General features: G+C 41.2%; 1 protein-coding gene across 4 annotated transcripts in view; it reads left to right on the forward strand.

The window, feature by feature from the left end:
* Nucleotides 1-24,794, forward strand: part of GSK3B (glycogen synthase kinase 3 beta) — a 228,490-nt gene that overhangs the window by 118,724 nt on the left and 84,972 nt on the right. For all 4 annotated transcript variants that reach the window (XM_034788614.1, XM_034788631.1, XM_034788605.1 and 1 more), the window contains exons 4-6: nt 11,695-11,805; nt 19,419-19,549; nt 23,943-24,049. In XM_034788614.1, the coding sequence (XP_034644505.1) occupies nt 11,695-11,805; nt 19,419-19,549; nt 23,943-24,049 (349 nt within the window). The remainder of the gene's footprint in view (nt 1-11,694; nt 11,806-19,418; nt 19,550-23,942; nt 24,050-24,794) is intronic.

Consider the following 24,794-nt stretch of genomic DNA (forward strand, 5'->3'; position numbering starts at 1 on the left):
GACAGGACTTTGCTGAAAGAAGCTTTTTGAACTGTATTCCAAGTGAGAATAAAGCTGGGCAAGCTGAATGTTTTTGGTGATGTCTCTTTCAGAGTGTTCTCATGTTTTAAAGCATTTTTCAGCGCAAGGCAATCCACTTGATCAGGGACGGCTCAGTTAGCGGAGTGAAACCAGGTATAATGGAGGTCGCAATGCCAAATTTTATTATCTGCATTCTCATTGTAGTATTTCATAACTGTTTTTACGAGGGTGTGTTAGAGCATTTAATAATCTGATCAATCCATGTATTTAATTTCCATGTTCAAAACAGGGAGACAAAACAGTGGAGAGATGTGTGCACAACCAGAAGCATAATTACCAAACAAAAACAATATTTGCTTTTAAGTTTATGTAACATTTAATCTATTTCAAATAGGTGTTTGGTATCTACAGTAATCAAAAAGCATCAAAATGGAAGCGTGGATAGTGCATGAACAGCAGGCAAAATGCTGACTGTTTTTCTCCAAGGTGTAATTGATTTTAGTCCTGTTGGCCTTGCCTATAAGGGCAGACAACCAAAAGCCCATCCCGCTCAGGAATAGAAATTTACTCCCATACAACACCCTCAGTCTCTAAGTGTTTGTTAGTAAATGTTAGGATAGTACGGTGAACTGCAGTAGCAGATTGGATTAAATGTATAGTCTCTTGCTATCTCGCTCACACTCCAGGTCAGCAGAGACTTGCATGTTTCACGGGCCAAGTGTTGAGTCTGGTGGGAAAGGATGGGGAAAGGCAGTGATGGGAATAATTACTGCTGAGACATCTGATTAAGAAAGAACATTAACTGGCTCCAGGTGGGGACTTATCCAGGCAGCCTTGGTTGGAAGGATAGTGGTCATGACAGTGTTTGAAAGATGGGGGGGCGAGGGAGGGGGGAAAAGAAGGAACTTGCTGGATTCCAGCAGGTCCTGGAGAAAAGAACTATTCAGAGGGACCTCAACATGCATGTCAGTTATTCATAAACTTTTTTAAAAATCAGCAGCACTGGTGCATGGTGGCAGATTGTCAGTCCTGGAGATTTGAGGTGTCTGTATCCACTGAACAGGTATAGCTTGAGCAGTAGCTGTGAGTTTCCCAAGCAATGTGTCTTAGACACTTGTAGGAAAGAAAAACTCTCTAGCTTTTTGCTATCTTCTAGCTAGTCCCCTGAGCTATCCATTCTGTTAGGTTGGTCATTTTAATCCTCTAGTTTTTTATGGTTTTTTCCTTCAGCCACTTTTCGGGGGGTGAATGATTTTTGTGGAAGTGGAGGACAAATAACATTGGCTAGAGCCAGGCGCAGTTTAGATAGTTGGTGGAGCAAGCTGCCTTACATGGCTCAATGCACCTTAGTTGTCCTGTGTCTCCTGACCCTAGATTTCCCATCATTCTGAATTGTATGAATTTGTGTCATGTCTGCTAGGGTTTTGGTTAGGAAAATCAAAGTCCTTTTAGCTTCGCAGATAAGATTTATTGTCCCAAGGATTCTTTAATCACTCCCAAATAGTTGAGGGATTAAAGAATTTTACAAGTCTAAAGTAAACTCTTTGAGCAGGCAGGAATTCATGGACAGTCTTCATGAATGAGTCTTTTGTTCTTCTTTTCGTCACTATGTATTTTTGTAAAAAACAGATTGTATGAGGAAAATTACCGTATATGAAATCCTAGGCTGTGTCTATGAATGGAGAAAGGCAGCATTGCTATACCTGCCTGAATAAACCACCCAGTAATCCAGACTCCTTCAAAGTTATGAGCTACAGAAACTTTTGACACAGTGACCAGTCCTTCATCAAACTTGGCTTAGATCATAAGCCAATTTAGAGGACTTGACTTAGCTCCCACTGGACATAAGCCTGTTACAAAGTCATCTCAGATTTATCAGTAGGCAGTTCTACACCAGGTGTTGTCCAAGACTAAAATAAAGGGGGTTACAGGTCAAGTTGAGGAGGATTGGCAGAGCAAGGTGGCCGTGGAAGACTGTGATAGCTGGGAGTTCTGCAGTTCAGCAGTGAGCACTAGGAGAGCGGTGAGGAGGAATTTGTATAGTATCTGCAGTGCTACTAGTATTGGTGAATATTTCCCTGAGCATTAAAAGTCACCTAGTTGATCCAAAAATAATTTCAGAGATGGAAGAGAATTTGTACTAAGTACACTGTAGAACTAGGGGTGGTGTGCGCTTTTGCACACACTCACCATATATTTTTGTTCTAGAACAGTGGTTTTCAAACTGCGGGTCGAGACCCGGCACTGGGTCGTGGTGGCTCTGGTCAGCACCGCCGACCAGACCAGTAAAAGTCGTGTCGGCAGTGCTGCCCAGCTAAGGCAGGCTAGGGCCTACCTGTTCTAACATTGCGCTGCGCCCCTGAAGCAGCCAGCTGCAGGTCCAGCTCCTAGGCGAGGGGGGGGGAGGGGATGGAGCTCTGGGCACCGCCCCAAGCACCGGCTCCGCACTCCCATTGGCCAGTGGAGGGGGGGGGTGCTTGTGGGCGAGAGCCATGTCGAGCCACTTGCGCACCTCCGCCTAAGAGCCAGACCTGCTGCTGGTCGCTTCCGGGGTGCAGCGTGGTCCACGGTGCCAGGATAGGCAGGAAGCCTGCCTTAGCATTCCCACCTCTGCGCGGCTGACCGGGAACTGCCCAAGGTAAGCCTGCACCACAACCCTGCACCCCAGTCCCCTGCCTGAGCCCCCCCAAACCCAGAGCCCCTTCCAGTACCCCAAACCCCTCATCCCTGGCCCCACCCCAGAGCTTGCACCCCCAGCCCTGACCCCCTCCTATACCCCAAACCCCTCATCCCCAGCCCCAACCCTCTGCCCCAGCCCTGTGCCCCTCACACAACCCCAAACCCCCCATCCCCAGCTCCGTTGGGTCATGGGCATCAACAATTTTCTTCATCTGCGTCGCCAGAAAAAAAGTTTGAAAACCACTGTTCTAGAACTCAGTTCCATCTCTGCTTCGAGATACCTGTAAGCTGTGAATTGCAAGTAAAAGCATGCTCATGTGGCCACTGGATGTCACCATTCCTTCATACAGATAAAACCAGTTACAGTTTTTCAACTCTCAAACTCCTCTAGAAGATTATGGCTACTAGATGCTTTGAGTGGGGAAGTAACACTTCTGAAATTTTTGCTTTTTCTTAAAAGCAATGCAAAAGTTTTTATGCCTGGCAGCAGTATATATGGCCATGTTTCTTGGGCAATACCTCACCTTGGTACAATGGAGGAAGCCAGGGCTTCTTATAACATTATAGGACATGGTGTGGGAAATATAAAAGTGGAACAAAGCTGAAAAAAGGACATGTTATATTTTTTGCTTGTTTCTAGGGCAATGAACTTATGATTTTGAACTGTATGTTTTTAGGAAAGTCAGATTGGTCCAACTAGTAATACTTTTTTATTGTTGTACCTTAGAGACTAACCAATTTATTTGGGCATAAGCTTTCGTGGGCTAAAACCCATTTCATCAGATGCATGCAGTGGAAAATACAGTAGGCAGATTGTATATATACAGAGAACATGAAAAAATGGGGGTTGCCATACCAACTCTAACGAGACTAATCAATTAAGGTGGGCTATTATCAGCAGGAGAAAAAATACTTTTGTAGTGATAATCAGGATGGCCCATTTCAAACAGTTGACAAGAAGGTGTGAGTAACAGTAGGGGGAAAATTAGCATGGGGAAATAGTTTTTAGTTTGTGTAAGACCCATCCACTCCCAGTCTTTATTCAAGCCGAATTTAATGGTGTCCAGTTTGCAAATTAATTCCAGTTCTGCAGTTTCTCATTGGAGTCTGTTTTTGAAGGGTTTTTTTGTTGAATTGCGACTTTTAGGTCTGTAATTGAGTGTCCAGAGAGATTGAAGTGTTCTCAGACTGGTTTTTGAATGTTATAATTCTTGACGTCTGATTTGTGTCCATTTATTCTTTTGCGCAGAGACTGGCTGGTTTGGTCAATGTACATGGCAGAGGGGCATTGCTGGCACATGATGACATATATCACATTGGTAGATGTGGAGGTGAACGAGCCCCTGATGGTGTGGCTGATGTGGTTAGGTCCTACGATGGTGTCCCTTGAATAGATATGTGGACAGAGTTGGCAATGGGCTTTGTTGCAAGGATAGGTTCCTGGGTTAGCGTTTTTATTGCATGGTGTGTGGTTGCTGGTGAGTATTTGTTTCAGGTTGGGGAGGAGGGGGCTGTCTGTAAGCGAGGACTGGCCTGTCTCCCAAGATCTGTGAGAGTGAGGGATCGTCCTTCAGGATAGGTTCTACAACCTAGAGGATCTACAACCTATCCTGAAGGATGATCCTTCACTCTCACAGACCTTGGGAGACAGACCAGTCCTCGCTTACAGACAGCCCCCCAACCTAAAGCAAATACTCACCAGCAACCACACACCACGCAACAAAAACACAGCTACCACTCTGAAACTTTTATTGTTGGGTTTGAATTTCCTGGAGTTCAAATGTCACACTAGGATAACTGGGACTTTTTTCTAATACTGTGTTGCTACAGGGAGGTGATGCACTCTTAAGGAAAGCCTAATCCAGCTGAAATGTTAAACCGTGTCCCCGCCTGTGTCTGGCTGCTCAGATTAAGTTAAACATCCTTTGGGAATTTCTGAACAGAGCCTGACCTATACTATAGTGTTCCAACTCACCTCTATCAATAATGTGTTAGTGTATATAATACACCTTTGAAAAAAAATCACATATCTTTAATACAGTACAGAAAATGTACCACTTGAATACCCTAGTGGCTCCATTTTTCTGCACGGCCAAACTTCCTTGTTCCAAAGTGCTTTGTACTTTACAAACACTGGTAATAACTTCAGTAGGAAAAACAAATTATCTTCTTGGTTTTACATCTACTGCTAGAGTTGGTGTCATTAGCCTTTCATTTTCTTAACTGTTGTTTTAAGGTGTCCTCCTCCCCCAGCTGATGACCTGGTAGAAGGTATGTTCACTTCATGAATTGTCTGGAAAGGGGAATTACAAATGGCTATGTTTAGTGTTCTCCTCTCTCCAGTGTGCCATATCTGTCACCAGCATGCACACTATCACCCAAAAAAGAAAGGGAAGATGTCCAGTATAGTTTCTGAAGCTGTCTCCATCATGCTACTAGTGACTGGAAGAAATTCTTGCAGATAACTAGATAAATTGACAGAATTGAAAGAGCACTGGAGCTTTCCGGTCTGAACGATGATGTATTCCTCAGGGAGAACAGACCCTGTAGTTCATTTCCAGTTTGTGCTGAGTCTGAGTCACTTTGACAGGTGAACTCTAGCACTTCCATTATCTTGTTTTTATCTGTAGTAAACACATATAGGAAATGGTGGTACCATGGTGGTGTCCCTACAGCCTAATTAACCACATTACCCTGGTTGCTGTAGTATTTAATAGAAATTGCTCCCCCCGCCCAAAAAAACCCCCAAAAAACGGTGAGGCTCCCCCCCCCCCATGTTGCTTGGTGTTTTGGCAGGATGTGGGACAGGGAGGAGATGTTTGACCTTCATTCTGTACAAGAGTGATCCAGGAGGATTGAATCCCTACATCCCACAACTTGTTGGCTCATATTGGCAGTAGTGATGGCCAGCTTGGTGGTAATTCCAAGACTAGTTTTTTTTTTCTGTATGGTGAAGGACAGATAGGCTTGAATGGAGGGTTTAGCTTGTGACCTCCCAACATCTTTAGGGAATGTCAAAAGCTGCAGCATTTCATTTCCCTAGCTCTATATGCACACCTTTAAATAATGCAGCAGCTACACAGATGCCAGAGTGCTCACTCTTATAGGCCTATTTCATCTCTAATTTCTGAGATAAAGAAAATGAAAAAGTAAGCTGTTAAAATATTTTGGCTTTTGGATCTTTCTCTTTCCCACACTTCCATAATGGGGAGGCTTGTAGTGAGTGAGGTATATTAAAAAAATAATATATATTGTAATTGACTGACATGATGATTTTGTCTGCATTGACAGTTCTTGAGCATTGCAGGCTGGTTCAGCAACAAGGCCATAGTTATTTTGCTCTGAATGTTTTGAACCAGTCTGGGGCGGGATTATTTGCCAAGTGGCAGAAAGCAAGGTCTTTAATGCCTGAGGCAATTAGAGGTTCATAGCCCAGAGCCCAAATGCAAAAAAGCTAGATTTCCAGAGATGACATCTTAAAGAAATCAAAACAACAAAAAATAAAACCCTGATGAGATCGATTATTAAAGAGAAAATGGTCAGAACACTAGTGACAAATACAGAAAGATATAAATGCTCACATATTTGCCTTAATTTAAGGGAGCTCTAGCTCTGATATCTTGGTTTATTCAATCCTAACAGCTGTAAGGAAAAATGCATTCACCCATGCTAACACCACCTCCTCCTCCTTATTCCCTCCACTTCTGTGATGCCAGCTGCTCTGGACCCTGCTGGATCTCTGACAAACCACCGCAAACATGTTGTTCTAACTGATCTGCTTTCTCTCGTCTATTTCCCCAGCCCAAAAATTCAGAAAACTCGTGGATTTCTTTGGCCCTATTTTTATGTTTGCAAAGAAGAGATAATGAAAATATTACAACAGTATCTTGAGTGATGTATGAGATTCACGTCATGGTATTTGCAAGAAGAGCTAACTCAGAATAGTTGACTCATCTTTAGCTGATGAAAAAATTATTAGCGTAGTGCACTTTTAAAATGCCACTTGGTTGTGGTAGGAGAGAATAGTAGGCTGTATAAGATTAAAAAGTGTCCTATACTTCAGGGCTGCTTTCACATCAGTAAATTAAGGGTCCAAAGCTCTAAATGTACAGATATGAAGTGTATGTTTGCCAGTTAGTCTAGATGTGTATATGATACATGTGTATGTGTGTGAATGTTTATATAGGAGCAGAAGTATGTAAAATACAATGTATAGATTTTTGAATAAAGCTGATCACACTGCTGGGGGGGGGGCGGAGAGGGGAATTCACAAAAATGGAGCGAATGTATGTATAGGCATGACACTACATCTGTGAGAATTGAGGTTTGACCAATAGGCTAGGGCATCCTTCCTTATTCTCAAAGCCAACACTACAGGAAGAGATAAGAGCCCAAGGGATAGGTACAAGTCATTTTGGCAGCAAAAAAAGGCCGCAAAAACAGGTGGGAAAGTTTCTGGGACGATGAAGGAAGAAGAGGAGGTGGGAAAAGAGAGAACAGGCTATTACCATCAGAGAAAAGGAGAGAGAGCGAGCAACAGTAGAAGCAGGTCTGCAGGCATGGGTTTGTGAAAGGAATCTAAGTAGTAAATAAAATAAAAATGTGCAAATATTTACTCAAGGGTCTAAAACGGTCTCTGGATTCTGGTGATCTGAGCTTTGTACTCATGGAAATGGAACACTTGCTATGGAATTACAGTCCTATGTCTGGCAGAGCAGAAAATAAAAATCAGAATGAAAACAAAATAAATCACAAATGAAAATTGTCAACTAGACCTGTATCACAAAGTTGTTGGACTTTATCTTGTGACAGTGAATTCCACAGGTTAATTATATACTGCATGAAAAGTGTTTATTAATTTTAAACTTTCTCGCTTTACGTTTTTCATTTTATTCTCATTTATTCTTATACAGGGAGAGAGAATAAATGGGAGTGTCAGGTTTCCTTTTTCTATACTTTTCATTATTTTGTGTACCTCTCCAATATTTCCCTTTTAAGTTTTTTTGACACTGAGCTCTTGAGTCTTTAGAGTAAAAAAATAATTGTAATCCACCCTGATGATGATAGTGCACTTTGTGCTGTACCTTACTGCTAGTATGATTTTTTTTCTCCAAGGTACAAGTATCCTATATAACTGCACACACCCACTCATTAAAAATAAATCATATTACCTATTCAGAAGGCTATATCTATACTGAGGCAATTAGAATTATTTACTTATGAGAATGAAATTTCTCCCTTGAGGTACAAGGCCTTCTTATCAAGTATGTACCGTATATACTCGATCATAAGCCAGTTCGTTTATAAGTCGACCCCCCCCCCAAGATGGATAAATAAAAATGGAAAATTTTTATGACCCATTCATAAGCCGACCCTATAGTTCAGGAGTCGGCAAACTTTGGCTCCTGGGCCATCAGGATAAGCCACTGGCGGGCCGAGATGGTTTGTTTACCTCGAGAGTCCGCAGGCACGGAGGTAAACCTAAGTAAACAAAGCTGCTTACCCTGACAGGCTGGGACAGGAAATTTGTGACCACTTCCCACATGTCCCCACCCCTAGCCCGGGACCCCCCCACACTCCCTTTCCCATCCCTTCCCACCATAGCTGGGGCGGGCCAGGGGAGACTGTGCCAGCTTCGGAGGCTGCGGGGAGAGCAGCGTGGTCAGAAGCAGAGACTCTGGCCCCGCCTCTTCCCTTCTGGCTCTGCTGGCTGTACTGCCTCTCCTTGCCCCCTCTGTTGGGAGAGGCGGGGAGGCTGTGTCCCACCTCTCCCTCTCTCTATACCCGTTCATAAGCCAACCCCCTTCTCTGGTGCTTCCCTTTTTTACTAAAAAATTCAGCTTATGAACGAGTATACACGGTATAAATTTGAATGTCACACTGAATTTTATATTTCTATAGAAAATGTATGTCCTGATTACAAAAAGTTCTGTTGTTGCTACCTGTGGTAGCAATAGTGAGAGTGCTAATGTAGGTAGGCTTTCTGAGGCTGACTGGTACTTACCTTCATATTGAATCATTCTGGACATAGCAGATCTAAAAGACACCATACTGTTTAAAAAAAAATGGAACCTTTTCTATGCTGGCACTACCATCAGTGGAATTTAACCAGTGGTAGCAAAAGTATGACTTATTTCTGGGAGAGAAGACTAATGTAAACAAGGCCTTAGTGATTTGCAGGGTGGCTCCTCTTTAGGTTAAGCGGTACCAGTAAATGCTCTCAAAATGCCCCTTGAAGTACTTATGTTTGCCCTCAAGTAATGATATTGACCCACCTCTGAGTTTGTGAAATGCTAAAATCCAGAAATTCTACACGTGTTTTGTGTGCACATGATGATGTGCGTATGTTATATGTTGTCAAAAATTCTCCATGTTTTCTGGAGGTCACTGTTGTTTGCTTGGGCAGAGTAGAGACAGTTTAAATAATTCAGTGAGCCATGAGAGAAGCACAACAGGTTGTGCACTGTAATTGGCTAATTAAGTCACAGCATTTAAGACTAGGACAATTGTGATTAAATGACTACTGCAAATGCATCTAGAGGTTTTCTTTCAAATTGGGAGGTATTAATTAAAAAGTGTAGCCAGAGGACCCACTAATGACAAGAGTCCCAGCTGAAGTCTGGGAGTGCTGTGTTCCACTTCCATCCACATGAGGCCTCTCTAAGTGTCATGGAAATCTGTCATCTTTTTCTATAGATATCTCTCTAGTTTTGGGAACCAAACATAGAAAATCTTGACTGCTTTCCCTTCTGTCTGTTTTTATTTTTTTGAAAATTAACGATATTAGTTATTCTCAGTTTGTATAGTTGGAAATGTTTATACAATTCTGAGTTTCAGAATAGGGTGGGAAGGCTATATCAAAGTACTTGAGACTTCTAGGGCCTATTTTGCCTCTGAAAATGAGCAGCTGAATTATAGACTCATAGAAGATTAAGGTTGGAAGAGACCTCAGGAGGTCATCTAGTCCAACTCCCTGATCAAAGCGGGACCAACCCCAACTAAATCATCCCAGCCAGGGCTTTGTCAAGCCAGGCCTTAAAAACCTCTAAGGATGGAGATTCCACTACTTCCCTAGGTACCCATTCCAGTGCTTCACCACCCTCCTAGTGAAATAGTTTTTCCTAATATCCAACCTAGACCTCCCCCACTGCAACTTGAGACCATTTCTCCTTGTTCTGTCATCTGCCACCACTGAGAACTGCCTAGCTCCATCCTCTTTGGAACCCCTCCTTCAGGTAGTTGAAGGCTGCTATCAAATCCCCCCTCACTCGTCTCTTCTGCAGACTAAATAAGCCCAGTTCCCTCAGCCTCTCCTCGTAAGTCATGTGCCCCAGTCCCCTAATCATGTTTGTTCACCTCCGCTGGACTCTCCTATTTGTCCACATCCTTTCTGTAGTGGAGACCCCAAAACTGGTTGCAATATTTCAGATGTGGCCTCACCAATGCCGAATAGAGGGGAATAATCATTTCCCTCGATCTGCTGGCCATGCTCCTACTAATGCAGCCCAATATGCCGGTAGTCATCTTGGCAACAAGGACACACTGTTGACTCATATCCAGCTTCTCGTCCACAGTAATCCCCAGGTCCTTTTCTGCAGAACTGCTGCTTAGCCAGTCGTTCCCCAGCCTGTAGCAGTGCATGGGATTCTTCCGTCTTTGGTGCAGGACTCTGCACTTGTCCTTGTTGAACCTCGTCAGATTTTTTTTTTTTTTTTTTTTTTTAGCCCAATTCTCCAATTTGTCTAGGTCACTTTGGACCCTATCGTTACCCTCCAGCGTATCTACCTCTTCCCCCATCTTAGTGTAATCTGTGAACTTGCTGAGGGTGCAATCCATCCCACCATCTAGATCATTAATGAAGATGAACAAAACCGGCCCCAGGACTGACCCCTGGGGCACTCCGCTTGATACCAGCTGCCAACTAGACATCGAGCCGTTAATCACTACCCGTTGAGCCTGATGATCTAGACAGCTTTCTATCCACCTTATAGTCCATTAATCCAATCCATACTTTTTTAACTTGCTGGCAAGAATACTGTGGGAGACCGTATCAAAAGCTTTGCTAAAGTCAAGATATATCGTGTCCACTGCTTTCCCCATATCCACAGAGCCAGTTATCTTGTTATAGAAGGCGGTCAGGTTGGTTAGGCATGATTTGCCCTTGGTGAATCCATGTTGACTGTTCCTGGCTAATTTCTAGTTAAATTAAGCACTGTGTGAACGTGATGTCTCATTTCATGTAATTCCTCTTTTAACACAAATAATTTAAGATGAGCAAGAGTTAAAATCAAGACCCCTTATGTGAGGTCACAGATTTTCATCCCTCTCCCACCTCAGTGTGAAGTTTGAAATTAGGTTACAGATCAAGCTGAAAATGTTAAACATCATGCTTGAAGCTTTGTTCTTGCTCTGTTGTATTATGCTTAGGGTTTTTGTTGGAGAAAAGAAAAATCTCTTTAGTCCTTAAAATACTTATAGCAATGTTACCATTTCAACAGGATCAGATTAACCTTTCTCAGATGTGCTGGAATTAAAAAAAAACAAAACACCATTTATCAGTAAGAAATTAAGTAGGGTGTGTCAGGGAATTTGAAGTTAGCAATTCTTGTAAATAGTGTGAGATTGTGAGATGGAAGATATCATTCCCCCAAACATCTTTTATGGAGACTTGAATGGGCAGAGTGGTCTTTGGCCTCACTTGCTCTGGGAAAATGCCTCACCTTAGAAAACCTGTTAACGAATCTGTTTTAATTAGCATGATATTGAATGTAACTTAGCAGTAATGGACAGCTCATGTTTAACTTTGCATTAGCTTAAAAAAGTCAGCATGTTTTCTAACATAATGCACTTTTGGAGCATAGACATACCCTTTGTTAAAACCTTAGAACCTTGCAAGCTAACATATTTCTTAAGCTGACAGCTGCCTTGAATACTGTTCTTGCATTTCCCTGTTTTGAATCTTTTCCTAATTATTTCTTCTGTTCTCTCTTCCAGAAAGACGAGGTGTACCTCAACTTGGTGCTGGACTACGTTCCTGAAACAGTATACAGAGTTGCCAGACATTATAGTCGGGCCAAACAGACACTCCCTATGATCTATGTCAAGGTAGGTAATTATAAATTGAAATAGGAAGTTTGCTGTAACACAACATTTCTAATCGTGGTTAGTTTTCCCCAACCTGAACTTTAAATTCTCACACTAAACAGCAGGGTAGATTAAACAGTGAAGGGTTTATTTCAAGGCAGCAAAATCTATAAAAAGAAATGATTATAAGAGGAAATTGTTGGAGCCTAACTGTGTATATAAAAAATTTAAGGTAGCAAGTTTCAGCAACACTCTGTGCTGTTGTTTAGACTCCTACATTTTAAGAGAAATGATAACCCAGCAGTGATATTTTGTCCCAGAGACAAATCAATGTATCTGGGCTGTTGTTGAAGTAGTATGTTTACAATTTAACTGTATGCCCTCCAGAATTTGCCCAGTTATTTGGATCTTATGCAGTTAAACATTTTCAGGTGTTTGCAATTACAATAAGATCATATCCTGCTTGAAGGTTCTTAAGTTTAAATGCTCATGGCTTTCCTACATACACATTCTGGGGAAACTGATTTTACCTGAGCACTATCTGTAGATTTTTATTTATTTATTTATTTATTTATTTATTTATTTATTTATAAATAAATAAATAAATAAATAAGGATAACTTAGCAAGGTAGGGTAGTGTCAGAGTTTTATTACCAAATAAGTCAAAAAACTGTTAAGCCTCATTGGAGTTGTCCACAATGTGAATTCTGGTGGTGGAGGTATATACTAAAATTATACATATAAAGTAGAACATACTTTACTCCACTTAGGAATGAATAATCAGTTGCACACATACAAAATGGGAATTGAGTGCCTAAGAAGGAGTACAGCAGAGAGAGGGATCTGGGGTTCATAGTGGATCACAAGCTAAATATGAGTCAGTGTGACACTGTTGCCAAAAAAGCAAACTTCATTCTGGGATGTATTAGCAGGAGTGTTGTAAGCAAGACACGAGACATAATTCTTCCACTCTACTCCATGCTGATTAGGCCTCAACTGGAGTATTGTGTCCAGTTCTGGGTGCCACATTTCAGGAAAGATGTGGACAAATTGGAGAAAGTTGAGAAGAGCAATAAAAATGGTTAAAGGTCTAGAAAACATGATCTATGAGGGAAGATTGAAAAAACTGGGTTTGTTAAGTCTGGAGAAGAGATGACTGAGAGGGGACATAACAGTTTCTAAGTACATAAAAGGTTGCTACAAGGAGGAGGCATAAAAATTGTTCTCCTTAACCTCTGAGGATAAGACAAGAAGTAAAGGTCTTAAATTGCAGCAAGGGTGGTTTAATTTGAACATTAGGAAAAACTTCCTAATTGTCAGGGTAGTTAAGCACTTGAATAAATTGCCTAGGGAAAATGGAGATTCCACAATGGAGATTTTTAAGAGCAGGTTAGACAAACACCTGTCAGGGATGGTCTAGATAAATTTAGTCCTGTCATGAGTGCAGGGGACTGGACTAGATGACCTCTTGAGGTCCCTTCCAGTCTTACGATTCTATGACACAGCTTCTAACATTATATAATATGGAAGATAAGAAAGTAGCAATGTAAAATGACGGCAACAAAAAAATACAAATTGCATCCAGTTGTATTCTGAGATAGGGCATCATACTAAATGTTGTATATACCAGTTTTTGACTCCTTGGGTAATAAAGAACACTCTTAGACTTTTCGGAGAAAACTTACAAAATACTTTTATATTTATAAAGGGAAATTCAGACAACAAATTTTACTTGTTTGTAATTATTGCATTTTAAAGTTAACATCTCCTAATGGTGTATCTGGGGTGCTATAAAATAACAAAAACTAACTTGAACCTGGAGGCTGGACAGGATTCAGGCTGTTGACAGAAATGGGCGGGGGGGAGGGAAAGAAAAAATCCACAAAGAATAGTTAGTGATGAAATTGAGACAGATACGACCTTATTGCTATACCTACCAATTAAAAGACCTTGAACACAACTCTGAAGGCAGCCAAAGGTAGGCAGAAGGATCCTGCTTTGCAGCTGGACATGCTTGCTTTGGCCAGTAATCTGCCAGGTAGAGCTCTCAGGTAGGTGAACAGCTTCAGAGCAATTCCCCTGTTTGTAGCTATCATGTGTTTGACTAGAGTTTTGGGTAGGGGGAGAGTGGATACTTCTGTTTAGCGTGGTTAGTTGTTCCCACTCCAAGTGAAGTCACTCCAAGCAGTAGTGACTGTGCTCACCTTTGTCCACCCAGAGCTTTAAAAGTAAAACTCTGGGTGGAGGGAGCTGGGGATGTCAGGACACAGCTCAATTGACTGGTGGAAAGACAGCATACAAGAATCACTGGAAGTGGGGTACAGCAGGGAATTGTTGTAGAGGTTTAAAAGTAAAACCAGAGAGGGATGGTCTTTAAAATTTCCCTCTAGATGTATTGGACCATACCCCAGGTATACCCCTGCGATTGGGCCAGGCAGCTAGAGAGTAGAGGCAAAAGAGACCAATTTAGGGTGGTAATTGTATTTTACTTGAGGCTGGGTGTCCAACAAATTATCATAGTTAAATTGAAAAACTCAGTCTCCCTTTCTCTCCTCCCTACCGCCTAACCATTTGAGATATGTATAGAGATCCCCACTACAGTTAAAAATGAACCTGCTGTCCCACGGAATAAGGAGAAATGGGTGCTCAACTACTTCTGGCCCTGATTAATTGTATGTTACCAGTAAGAGTAAAAACCGATCTAATATTTAGAGGCTTTGTAGAGGCTGTGCAATTCAAACTGAACCTTGACAATGCCTTTACCTGCACCATTCTGCTTTCCCCCACCCACCATAATGATGAGATTTTAGTCCACCTTCAAAATAGCACAGTTCCACTAACACAAACTTTAACCAACAAGAATATTTTACTAACACTGTGTTAAGCTCTCCTGGTCTACTTTATTTTTCCATTGCTGCTGATCACAAGGATTGCATACATTTTTGCATGGAAAAACTTTGTCCCTTACAGCTGCATTTCTTGTTTGTGCCTTATTCAGGCAGAGTGGTCTCAGTCTAGTGGATGTGATTCACTGCCATTGAATGAAACTGTAGAGAGTAAGAGGAGGTTGGTTAAAGACGTGCACATTTTGGTTTGTAAACACCATGATACCTTGGTGATCAGCTCCGAGTAGTAAAATGAAGGACACATACAGGACTGTTTAACAGGGTTATGGTTAAATATTTCTGCAGACTTTGTGTGTGCAGTCCTCAGTATTTATAACATCCCCTCTAGGGTTTGTTTACACAATGCATGGAGGGCATTGAGGAACATTCTCTGCATGAAATGATGGGTTTTCCCATCCTTGGTTTTTGCAATGGCCCAGTGCTCTTTCTCACGAGTATGTTTTTAAGCAGAACCATTTTGGCACTTCCTCACACAGTACATCCTACAGTCACAGTTGCAACAATGCATTCTGGAACTCCTGAAGCACCTATTCTCCTTCGAGTGGCTCCTGCATATGCCCACTCATGATGCACCAGCCATGGGTAGCTCAAATGATGGGACCTTGATAGTGGTGTCCATTTGAGTGCTCATGCACTCCTCTTGCCCTACTTTCCACACTGTATGGATGAGGCTGTAAAAGGGGTGCGGTGCGTTACCTCTCTGTTCCGTCCAACTCTGTGCAACTGGAATGAATCAGGAATGTACCCAGACCTCATGTTTGGATCTTTCTCTTAGATAAAGCCCAGTTAGTTACAAAATGCTAGTTTTAGATACAGTTACTGATTTTAGTTTAATTAGCTTTAATTTTAGTTTAATTAGGGTCAGTATTAAGACCTGTTGCCAGATCCAAAAATAAAAACAAATAAAGCTTTAAACAATGTGGATTCTGCGCTTCAGTCTTTCTAGCATTGGATGCTCATACACTGTGTCTTGTCTGCCTTAGTGAAGGACATTCACCCTCCAGGTGCAACATCTTTACCCTGAGAGTAGAGAAGAAGAGACAGAATGGACTACAAGTAATCGCCTTCAAGGAAGCAATTGCAGCTCTACCTGCCAGATTGGGTAATATGGTCGGTTCCAAGAAGTGATATACACCAGTCTTGGCACTGGACGCATCGAAGGACAAGTCGATTACGTAAACCTACATATCAGAAATCTATTGAGAGTCATCGTGAGATGGCCATCAGTCACAGCTTATGTAAGGAGAGCCAATCCACAAACGAGAAGCTCCTCGGATCCTGCCACATTGGAGTCAAGTAGAGGACCATTGTGTAAAGACTCTGGAAATAGAGCTAAGAAACACGCAGCTGTGACACCAGATCCAGCTGTCATGCTGGTTGCCAGAGACTTTGATCCAGTAGGAAAATCGAAGGATCCAAAGATTCACTTATCAAGACAAAAAGAGGCAGCAAAAGATAGTATCAGATCCAAGTATCTGTTCCGATTCCCTTACCCAACCCTTTTTGACGGGACTGGCACAAATCCATCATTCTGCTCCAGTGCCTCCGCCTCAATCAAATTTAGAGAGAGAAGAACTACAGAAGAGAAGGAACTCCTCTCTAGATTTGACTGTCGTAGGGAACAGAAGGGTAAAAGAACAGCAAATGTCTTCTCCTCTTCCATCCCCCTATAACAGCATTGGGTTCCCCAGTAGGTTTCTTTCCTATACTGGATCCACTGCTATCGCCTCTTGGCTCCTGATTATGTCTAAGAGTGGCAGGTGCCATCTTTGTTCTGTCCACCATTAAAGAGAAAATGATTGGGCTCTCAACCTTTCTCAGAGAACCCCCGTGGTGGGGATCATATTATGAATTGAACCCAAATATGGATTGGAGAATGCCCCCAAGGCACAGAGATGGTCTTATTGGTCAACTCCATCTTACTAACCAGATCTGCAGCACTAAGGGTATAGTGGATATCTTCAGTCACCAGTACCAGTGGAACCAGGCCCTACAGAACTAAAGATACAGGATCTATTGATATCACATAAGAAAGGAGACCAGTCTCCTGCTCTAATGCATGATTTTTGTCTGATGTAGAGGAAGAGATCACCCTTCAGGAGTTTGAAGAATTATAATCTTGAAACTGACAATGGATATCTCCTGAAGAGAACCTAGATGTCTGCACTGCCACATCTCCATCGAAGGAGAACGCAGCCTTTCAGGTATTAGCTTAGTTTATATCATTTACCCAGGAGGGAATTTCTTTCATACTCTCCCGGTGTCAGATTCCTTAGTAGTGGAAGCAGCTGTTTAAAGATCTAAGAGTGGTTCAGTTTACTTTACTCCCTTGGATAAACACAAAATGATGATGGATGAACTCGGAAGAACAGTTCTCTTCTATGTAGACCTTAAGGGTTGTGAACTACCAAGTTGTTCTGGCACATTACCAATACTGTCTTTGGAAGAAAATGTCAGCCTTTACTAAAAGGCTATGCCAGATCAACAAAAGAAACTTGCTAATGCTTGTGCTACAGAGAGCCAGCAAGTAGTAGTAAAGCATGCATTGCAAACATCTTTGATTTTTCAGAGTAGACAGCTAAAATTGTAGTATCTGCAATTCCTCTTTGATATGTCTCGCTCAAATTTTCTAGACTACCCCGAGAAACTAAAGCTGATGTAGAAGACTTTCCCTTTGAAAGAGAAGGTCTATTTGGTACCAAGACTAATGACTTTCTGGAGAAGATGAAGAAAACAAATTATGCAGCAAGGTCAGAGAAGACCAGGACTACCAGTATTTAGGTACCAAAGATAGCTTCCTTCATTGCCATCTTCCCTTTTTTTCCTAGTACAGAGGAGATATTATTGCCAACAGCAATATCCTCCTCAACAGTCTTTCCAGCAGAGGAGAAGAAACTTCAAAACAAGGGCAAAAGGTAAGCAAACATCTTTGGCAGCTATGGTGTTGAACCTTAGCCCACAGGTTTGAGGCATTTCATAAGGACTGCAATCCAGTCTTGACCGATGCTTACTTTTCCCTCTTCAGAGAGCTACTTTATCAATATTTTTACTATTGGACTTCTATAACTATGGACAGGTGGATTTTAGAACTCATCCACAGTGGGTATTCGATTCAATTTAAATACTTTGCCTCTTCCAACTCACCCTCCCTGTTTCTGTTCAGGAACGCCACTCATAAGAACTTGTTAAAAAACGAGGTTCTGGCTTTACTCAAAATGGGAGCTGTAGAAGAGGTACCAGGGAGATTCAAGACGCACAGGATTTTATGGAAAGTATTTCATAATCTCCAAGAAAGATGGAGGGCTTTGACTGATTCTAGACCTCAGGAAACTCAATATATCTCTCAGGAAGTTCCATTTCCATATGTTAACCCTAGCTCTATCATACCCTCCCTTTCTCCAAAAGACTGGTTTTCAGCCATTGATTTGAAAGATGCCTACTTTCACATTGCTGCAAGTCATGTATATCAGAAGTACCTTTGATTCACAGTGGAGAGAAGACTATTTTCAATACAAGGACCTTCCATTTGAACTTTCTCCTGTCTCGTGGCATTTATTAAATGTCTATTGGCAGTGGCAGCTCACCTAAGAAAAGAGGAATTTGTGTTCCTGTATCTCGATGATTGGTTAATAAGGCCCATCAAACAATCATTTAGTCATTGCCATCCTTTGCATGTGTACTCTCTTCAGAAGTCTGTTTCATGATAAACCAGAAAAACCCCACTGTTACAGCCTTCTCAGAGAATCCCTTTCATATGCAGAGGCCACTCAAAGGAAAAATGAAAGTTACTTGTGACCAAAATTCTTTGAGGTGGGACTCTACATATTCACACCCCCTACTCACCTTCCCCTCTTCCTTGGGAGTCTTAATTATAACCTGGACCAGAGGAGGTGGTGGGAAGGAACTAAGATGGCCAGAGTTCCAAAAGGCTCCACATTCCAGAAGGCATTGCTAGCTAGGTTCCACCATCTTAGCTGTACGTGGCTAGTGCGTCTCATGACTATGTAGCATGTGTCTTGAAGAACTTCAGTTACAAGTAACCAACGTTCATTTTCATAGTGCTTGGCGCCATTGCTGGGAGCAAGAACTTCGTGACAGTTTCAGAATATCTAGATTTTACTCGTTCCTCTAGATTTGATCTAAAGGCCATCCCAAGCAATGCAAATTGCTAGGACAACCAACACTAGAAAGTTGCTTGGTGTGGGTGTTGTGTGTGGATGCACGAAGTTGTACCAGTGTAGCAAGCTCAAGGGTTCCATTCAAGAATTTGTCACGCTGCCTCTTCACCTAATATAGACAGGACTTGAGAAATCTGACATGGAAGTATTTCTGTTTGCTGTGTGTTTTTTCTCTCTGTCAGCCATCATTCCTTGTAGGGTTGCTTGTGAATGCTGGACTGCTGTCATGAATATTCTTTATGAATAAAACATTTTGTTTTTGAAAGGTCAAGGAATACTTGCATAACAAATTACCCTGACTTGAACAAAGAAGTGTTGAGGTTGTGTGGAAGGGAAGAAAAGTGAAGTCCAACTTTTAGGCCTTACTTGTCTTGCCAACATTGCTTTAAATTTTGTCTAGTGGTTTTTTTTTTTTATTGGTATGCTGTAGAATTCACTCTGGCTTACTATGTAAGGTTTTTAGTATGCTAATCTCTCTCCCACTCCTTCTCCCCCCCCCCCCTTTGTTACAAGGAAGTTGTACATTATACCTTGTCTGTTTGTGTTCCAGTTGTACATGTATCAGCTGTTCCGGAGTTTAGCCTATATCCATTCCTTTGGAATCTGCCATCGGGATATAAAACCACAGAACCTCTTGCTGGACCCTGATACAGCTGTCCTAAAACTCTGTGACTTTGGAAGGTAAGTCTGTCTCTTTGGCCTGGTCTACAGTACACTTAACACTTATACTGGCATAGCTAAATTACGTAGGGATGTGATTTTTCATTACTGACAAAATTATGCCAGTATAAGCCCTGATGTAGACACACTTATGACAGTATAAAAGTGCCAGTATACCTTATGTCTCTTTGGGTACTACAGAAGGACTTTTATGCTAGTATAAACTGTGTCTACACTAGAAGGGCTTGCCAGTGTAGCTATGCCAGCAAAGCTTTTCTAGTGCAGACAAGCTCTTTGTATTCCAAAGCCTGATTAAAACTAATTTATCTAAAGAGAACCATGACATAATTCGACACAGAGACTTTTTATATTACATAGAACAGTATCTTAATAGGGTTCCCTTCTAGTTGGAAAAGGCTGAGTGCAGAGGCTTTTTATCTCAACCCTCCCCCTTTTCCTGCCATTTGTGTGTGTGTATAATTATCTCAGAGAGAGAAAGGGATTGGGTGAATGCAAGAGGATTCAGAAAGAAGGGGAATTAAAAAAATCAAAACAAGAAATTGTATAGGTATGTTTAAAAAAAAAAAAAGTATACAGATGTTTAGAGAAAATATAGTGGTTAGGAAAGAACAGCTATCCGAGTTTAACTATTGGGTGATGGGTGTGATATAATAACCCCAATAGAAAAATATAATGCTAATCCAGTACTACTTGAATATGTATGTTCTGAATCCATGTTTATACCAATTAGTATAGTATTTCAAATACCAAAGGACTTAGTCAGCCGGAGATAATAGACTTTTAACTAAGGGTCTTAGATACTGGGATTTACAAGTCTTTTGTCAAAAGGCACATTCTTTTTCTGGTATCCATAGAGCAGGATTGTCATTAGATGCTTAAAGCTGTAAATCTCTTTACGTGGGCAAGATCACTGGTAGAAGTCAGAAATCCACTTCCTTTCTCTGAGTCCCTTACCCAAAACGCCCTTTAACTGTAGTAGACTTAAGTAACTTGGAGAGTATGTGTGTATGAGATGTCCCCAGAGCAATTGTTGCTAAACTAGCTTGATTATTGTAAATTGGAACTTGAAGTGATGTTTGAAGCGCTATATAGATTCATGCACGGTGGTTCAAGAATCTTCTCCTGAGATTGTAACAAAAGACTATTAAAATAAGAATGATGGACTAAAACTTTTTTTACAGGCAAAATTAAACTAACACTATTTAGCTACATAAGATGCTCCACAAAAAAAATAGGAGTTTCAGATCAAGTTAAATGAGAAAAAGACTAAATATTGGGAGGGAGGAGGTGTTGTTTGTGTCAGTGTAACTGAGCATTTGATTTGAATTGCTTCCACAGCATATGGACAGCATCAGATTACCAACTCTTTTTAAGCTGCATTGCTTTTTTGAATGATGATGATCCAACCCAAAATGTGTGTTCAAGTATAACTCACATGTTTGAGACACAAAAATCTCTTTTTAAAAGATTACAATACATGGAAGTTAACACCAAAGGAGAAGGAATCAATGACCTTAAGGCAAAACAGGGAGAATGCTACTTTTAGAATTTGACAGATACTAAATGTCTTGTCTGCCACCCTCCAGAAAGAGCCCCACACCAATTAACCCATATTGCTATCATTTAAAAACAAAGTAATCAGGAGGAATCAATAGAAGCTCTTTGTTAGATTGGGGTTAAATTCTGAAACCTGGAGTGAATCTTCTCTCAAGAATATACATTGGGGTTTCATATGGTCCAGGAGACTGCAGAAGGAGAATTAAAGGTAGAGAAAACTAACGGATGAGTTGGGAAGGGAGAAGAAAATGTATGGAAGGAGATAAATCCCTAGATTTGCATCTAGGATGAGAGTGGTCAAATATCCAGTAAAACACAAAATGTATAATGTTTGAGTATACATTGAAAACATGGCTTTGGAAATTTACATTTCTACTTATTTAATTTTGCAAAACCCTTTTATTTAGAATCTAAATAATTAGTATGAATTACATTGATGTGCCTTTAGAGCAACTGGAGCAGCAGTAGTAGTAACTCAGTGCCCTGCCATGTGGGGGAATCTTCATTTGGATCTGAGCTTGTCCTATTGTCCCTTGATTTTATATATGGTTGTGTTGTACAAAAAGATGCTGTGGGCATAACTCAGCTATGTTTGTTTTAATCATTTCAGCTGTGTGGCACAAACTGGTTACAAAAATATGATTATACTGAAGTGTAGATAGCACTAGCCTCTGTTTGCCAGAAGCTGGAAGTGGGCAACAGGGGATAGATCACTTGATGATCACCTGTTCTGTTCATTCCCTCTGAGGCACTTGGCATTGGCCACTGTTGGAAAACAAAATACTGGACTGGATGGACCTTTGGTCTGACCCAGTACAGCCGTTCTCATGTTCTTATATCTTCTAAAAGCTACTGTGCTTCTGCTTTGCTTCTGCTGCCCACCCCATATAATGTTTTCCATCTATATCAGTTAAAGCTGTGGGAGTACAGTAGGTAATAGATATGCTCATTGCCTGATGTTGCAAATGAAACTTCTTGAGTTCCTTCATTTTCTTCGGTGCGGGGATGTTACCTGAGGTGACTGCTGCTTTGACAGAGGCAATTCTGCGGTAGTTTAGGGCCCAGATGGACATTGTGCAATGCAGACAAAGCCTTAATGTTGAGTCAGGGCAGAGCCCATTGTCAGATGCCTGCAGCCTGCTCTTTCTCCTATTCGTCCCACTGCAAAAAATAAAAATAACCTACAGTGCCTTCCTAAGCAGTATAGAACCAAAGGAGTGCTGATGTGATCATAAAGAAAGGTGATATTTAGGTTTGAGTGAGTGAGTGGTAGGGGGTTTTGAACCTCAACAGTTGACTAAATTTGACTGAACCAGACTCTGTCAAGCCTTTATCCTCTGTAAATAAATCTTTGCACCCAGCAAAGTAGTATAGTGTTATCCAGGAATATGAACCTATTTGTCTGCTAGATTGTGCTCAAGATGTCCTTTGGCATGGCCAATGTGTTATCATAAGATAACTGGCTGTTGGTTTGAGTTGGTATGACAGTTTAAAAAAAAAAAAAAAAAAAAAACTTTGTCACATGCATCTGTAATGGGTTAGACCCCCACGTCCGGGATGCTACCTGATGTACTGAGGTTTCACTGAGCCTCTCCTCCACCAGCCTGGATTCCCTCTCCCTGCTTTGCTGAATTAGGCTCTCTGGCCTCTTGCAGCACACACACACAGGTAGGGCCACACCCTGCTGCAGACACAGACTGAAGGCAGATCTGTGTGAGAGGGCTCCCCCAGCATTCACATGCACACCCCTTTTGAGAGAGAAACCCAAAATAATACTGTCTTGCACTGAATAGAAAAATCTGCACAGCGCAAGCTCATAAAATGTCACCCTCTTCCTCAATGTGAAGAGAGGATAGGCACTACTTCTTGTCCCCCCCCACCCCCAGTTAGAAATTATATAAACTGGGTTTAATAATAAACCAAAAAAAATGTATTAACTATAAAAGGCCGATTATAAGGGATAGCAAACAGAACAAAGCAGATTACTAAGCAAATAAAACAAAACATGCAAACTAAGCTTGATTCACTGAAGAAACAGGTTACAAAATGTAATTTCTCACCCTAAATGTTGAATTAGGCAGGATGCAGAGTTTCTGTAGCCCAGAGTTCCAGTTATTTCTTTTTACAGACTGGACCCACCCTTGTCTTTCCCTTCAGGTTAGTTCCTTTGTCCCTTCAAGTTCTTTCAGCAGTCCTTATTCTTGGGTAGGCAATGGAGGAGAGTCCCGTTTGCCTTCCTTTCCACCCTTAAATAAGATTTACATAAGACGAGATCTTTTGTTTCTCAAACTTGACCCCCCCTCTCCTTTTAATGGAAAGTTACAAGAAGTCCAGGATAATGTTTAGTATCCGGTGACAAGACCACCTGACCTAGTAGTGTCACAGCTATGTCCCAGGACGCCTCCCAGGAAGGAGAGAGATTAGTATCTTCACAGTCTTATTGCTTCTTCCTAATGGCCCATCAAATCTGGTGGCCTGTTGTCCGGTGGGTGTCTTCCCAATTCACGCCCAGTTGTAATTGTTACATAGTCCATATTCCTAACTTTAGATACAGAAATGACACAAGCATATAAATTGGATAATCACATTCAGTAAATCATAACCTTTCCAATGATATCGTACATGAGGCATCTTGCATAAAGCATATCTTAGTTATGCCATATTCATATCATAATAATATTCCTATGAAGAATATGGGGTGTAACATCACAGCATCAATACAGAATAGTTTGGAAATGGGGGGCGGGAGAGAGAGAAATAAAACTACGTTTGCCTGTGCTGAAGTGTGGTAAAATCTTTTGACACTGAAAGAGATCTCTGTTTTGCTTCTCTCTAGTGCAAAGCAGCTGGTTCGTGGAGAGCCTAATGTCTCTTACATCTGCTCTCGGTACTACAGGGCACCAGAGTTGATCTTTGGAGCCACCGATTATACCTCCAGTATAGGTATGTATATCTTTTTGTGTATTGCACTCTGTACTGACTGCACTGTTTTTGATTGCTTTTATTGTGAACAAAATAGATAAATAAGTTTATAACTGTCCCAAAGTGCTCAAGTGTGACCCTTGAAAGGAGGATCTGGTTATAGGTGGTCAAAGATGGTTCTTGAAGTAAATGCATGTCCGTTCATGTTTCGGAAGTTATCACTACATGATTTTCTCGCTTCTAGACTTCAGTGTGGGTTGGGAAGTTATTCGTGATTGGCTAAAAGTCAAACTTCAAACAGTTGGGGGTTTTTTGGAGCTGTCCAAACAATTTCAGTGGAGCAGTTTTCTTGCTCAAGTGTTTGGTTGAATTTTATTAAGTATTTTTAATAATAAAGAAAATGGATTTGGGTGTTGGTGTCTTGGAAAAACTCTGGGCAAGGATCTGTGTAGTTTATAGGACATAAAAAAAATCTCAACAATTTAAATCAAATATGAAAAAGAATAATATAATCCATGTAATAACCCTATTTGTTTATTTTGATATTCAACTTATTTATGCTGTCCCCACACCTCAAGTTTTCAAAATGTCAAAGATTATTTTTTTTGTTTAGATAACTAATAACTGCATCATAGAAGCTGTCAAGAAAGCTGGCACTTTCGTTAGCCAGAGAGTGAAGACTTGGGGCTTCTGGTACCTGTGGAGGCATAGGAGGCAATAGATTTCTGCTAAAATGAACAGCAATGAAATAGCTAACAATGTTGGT

The sequence above is a fragment of the Trachemys scripta genome, chromosome 1 (genome assembly GCF_013100865.1).
Source record: "Trachemys scripta elegans isolate TJP31775 chromosome 1, CAS_Tse_1.0, whole genome shotgun sequence".
Taxonomy (NCBI): Eukaryota; Metazoa; Chordata; order Testudines; family Emydidae; genus Trachemys; species Trachemys scripta.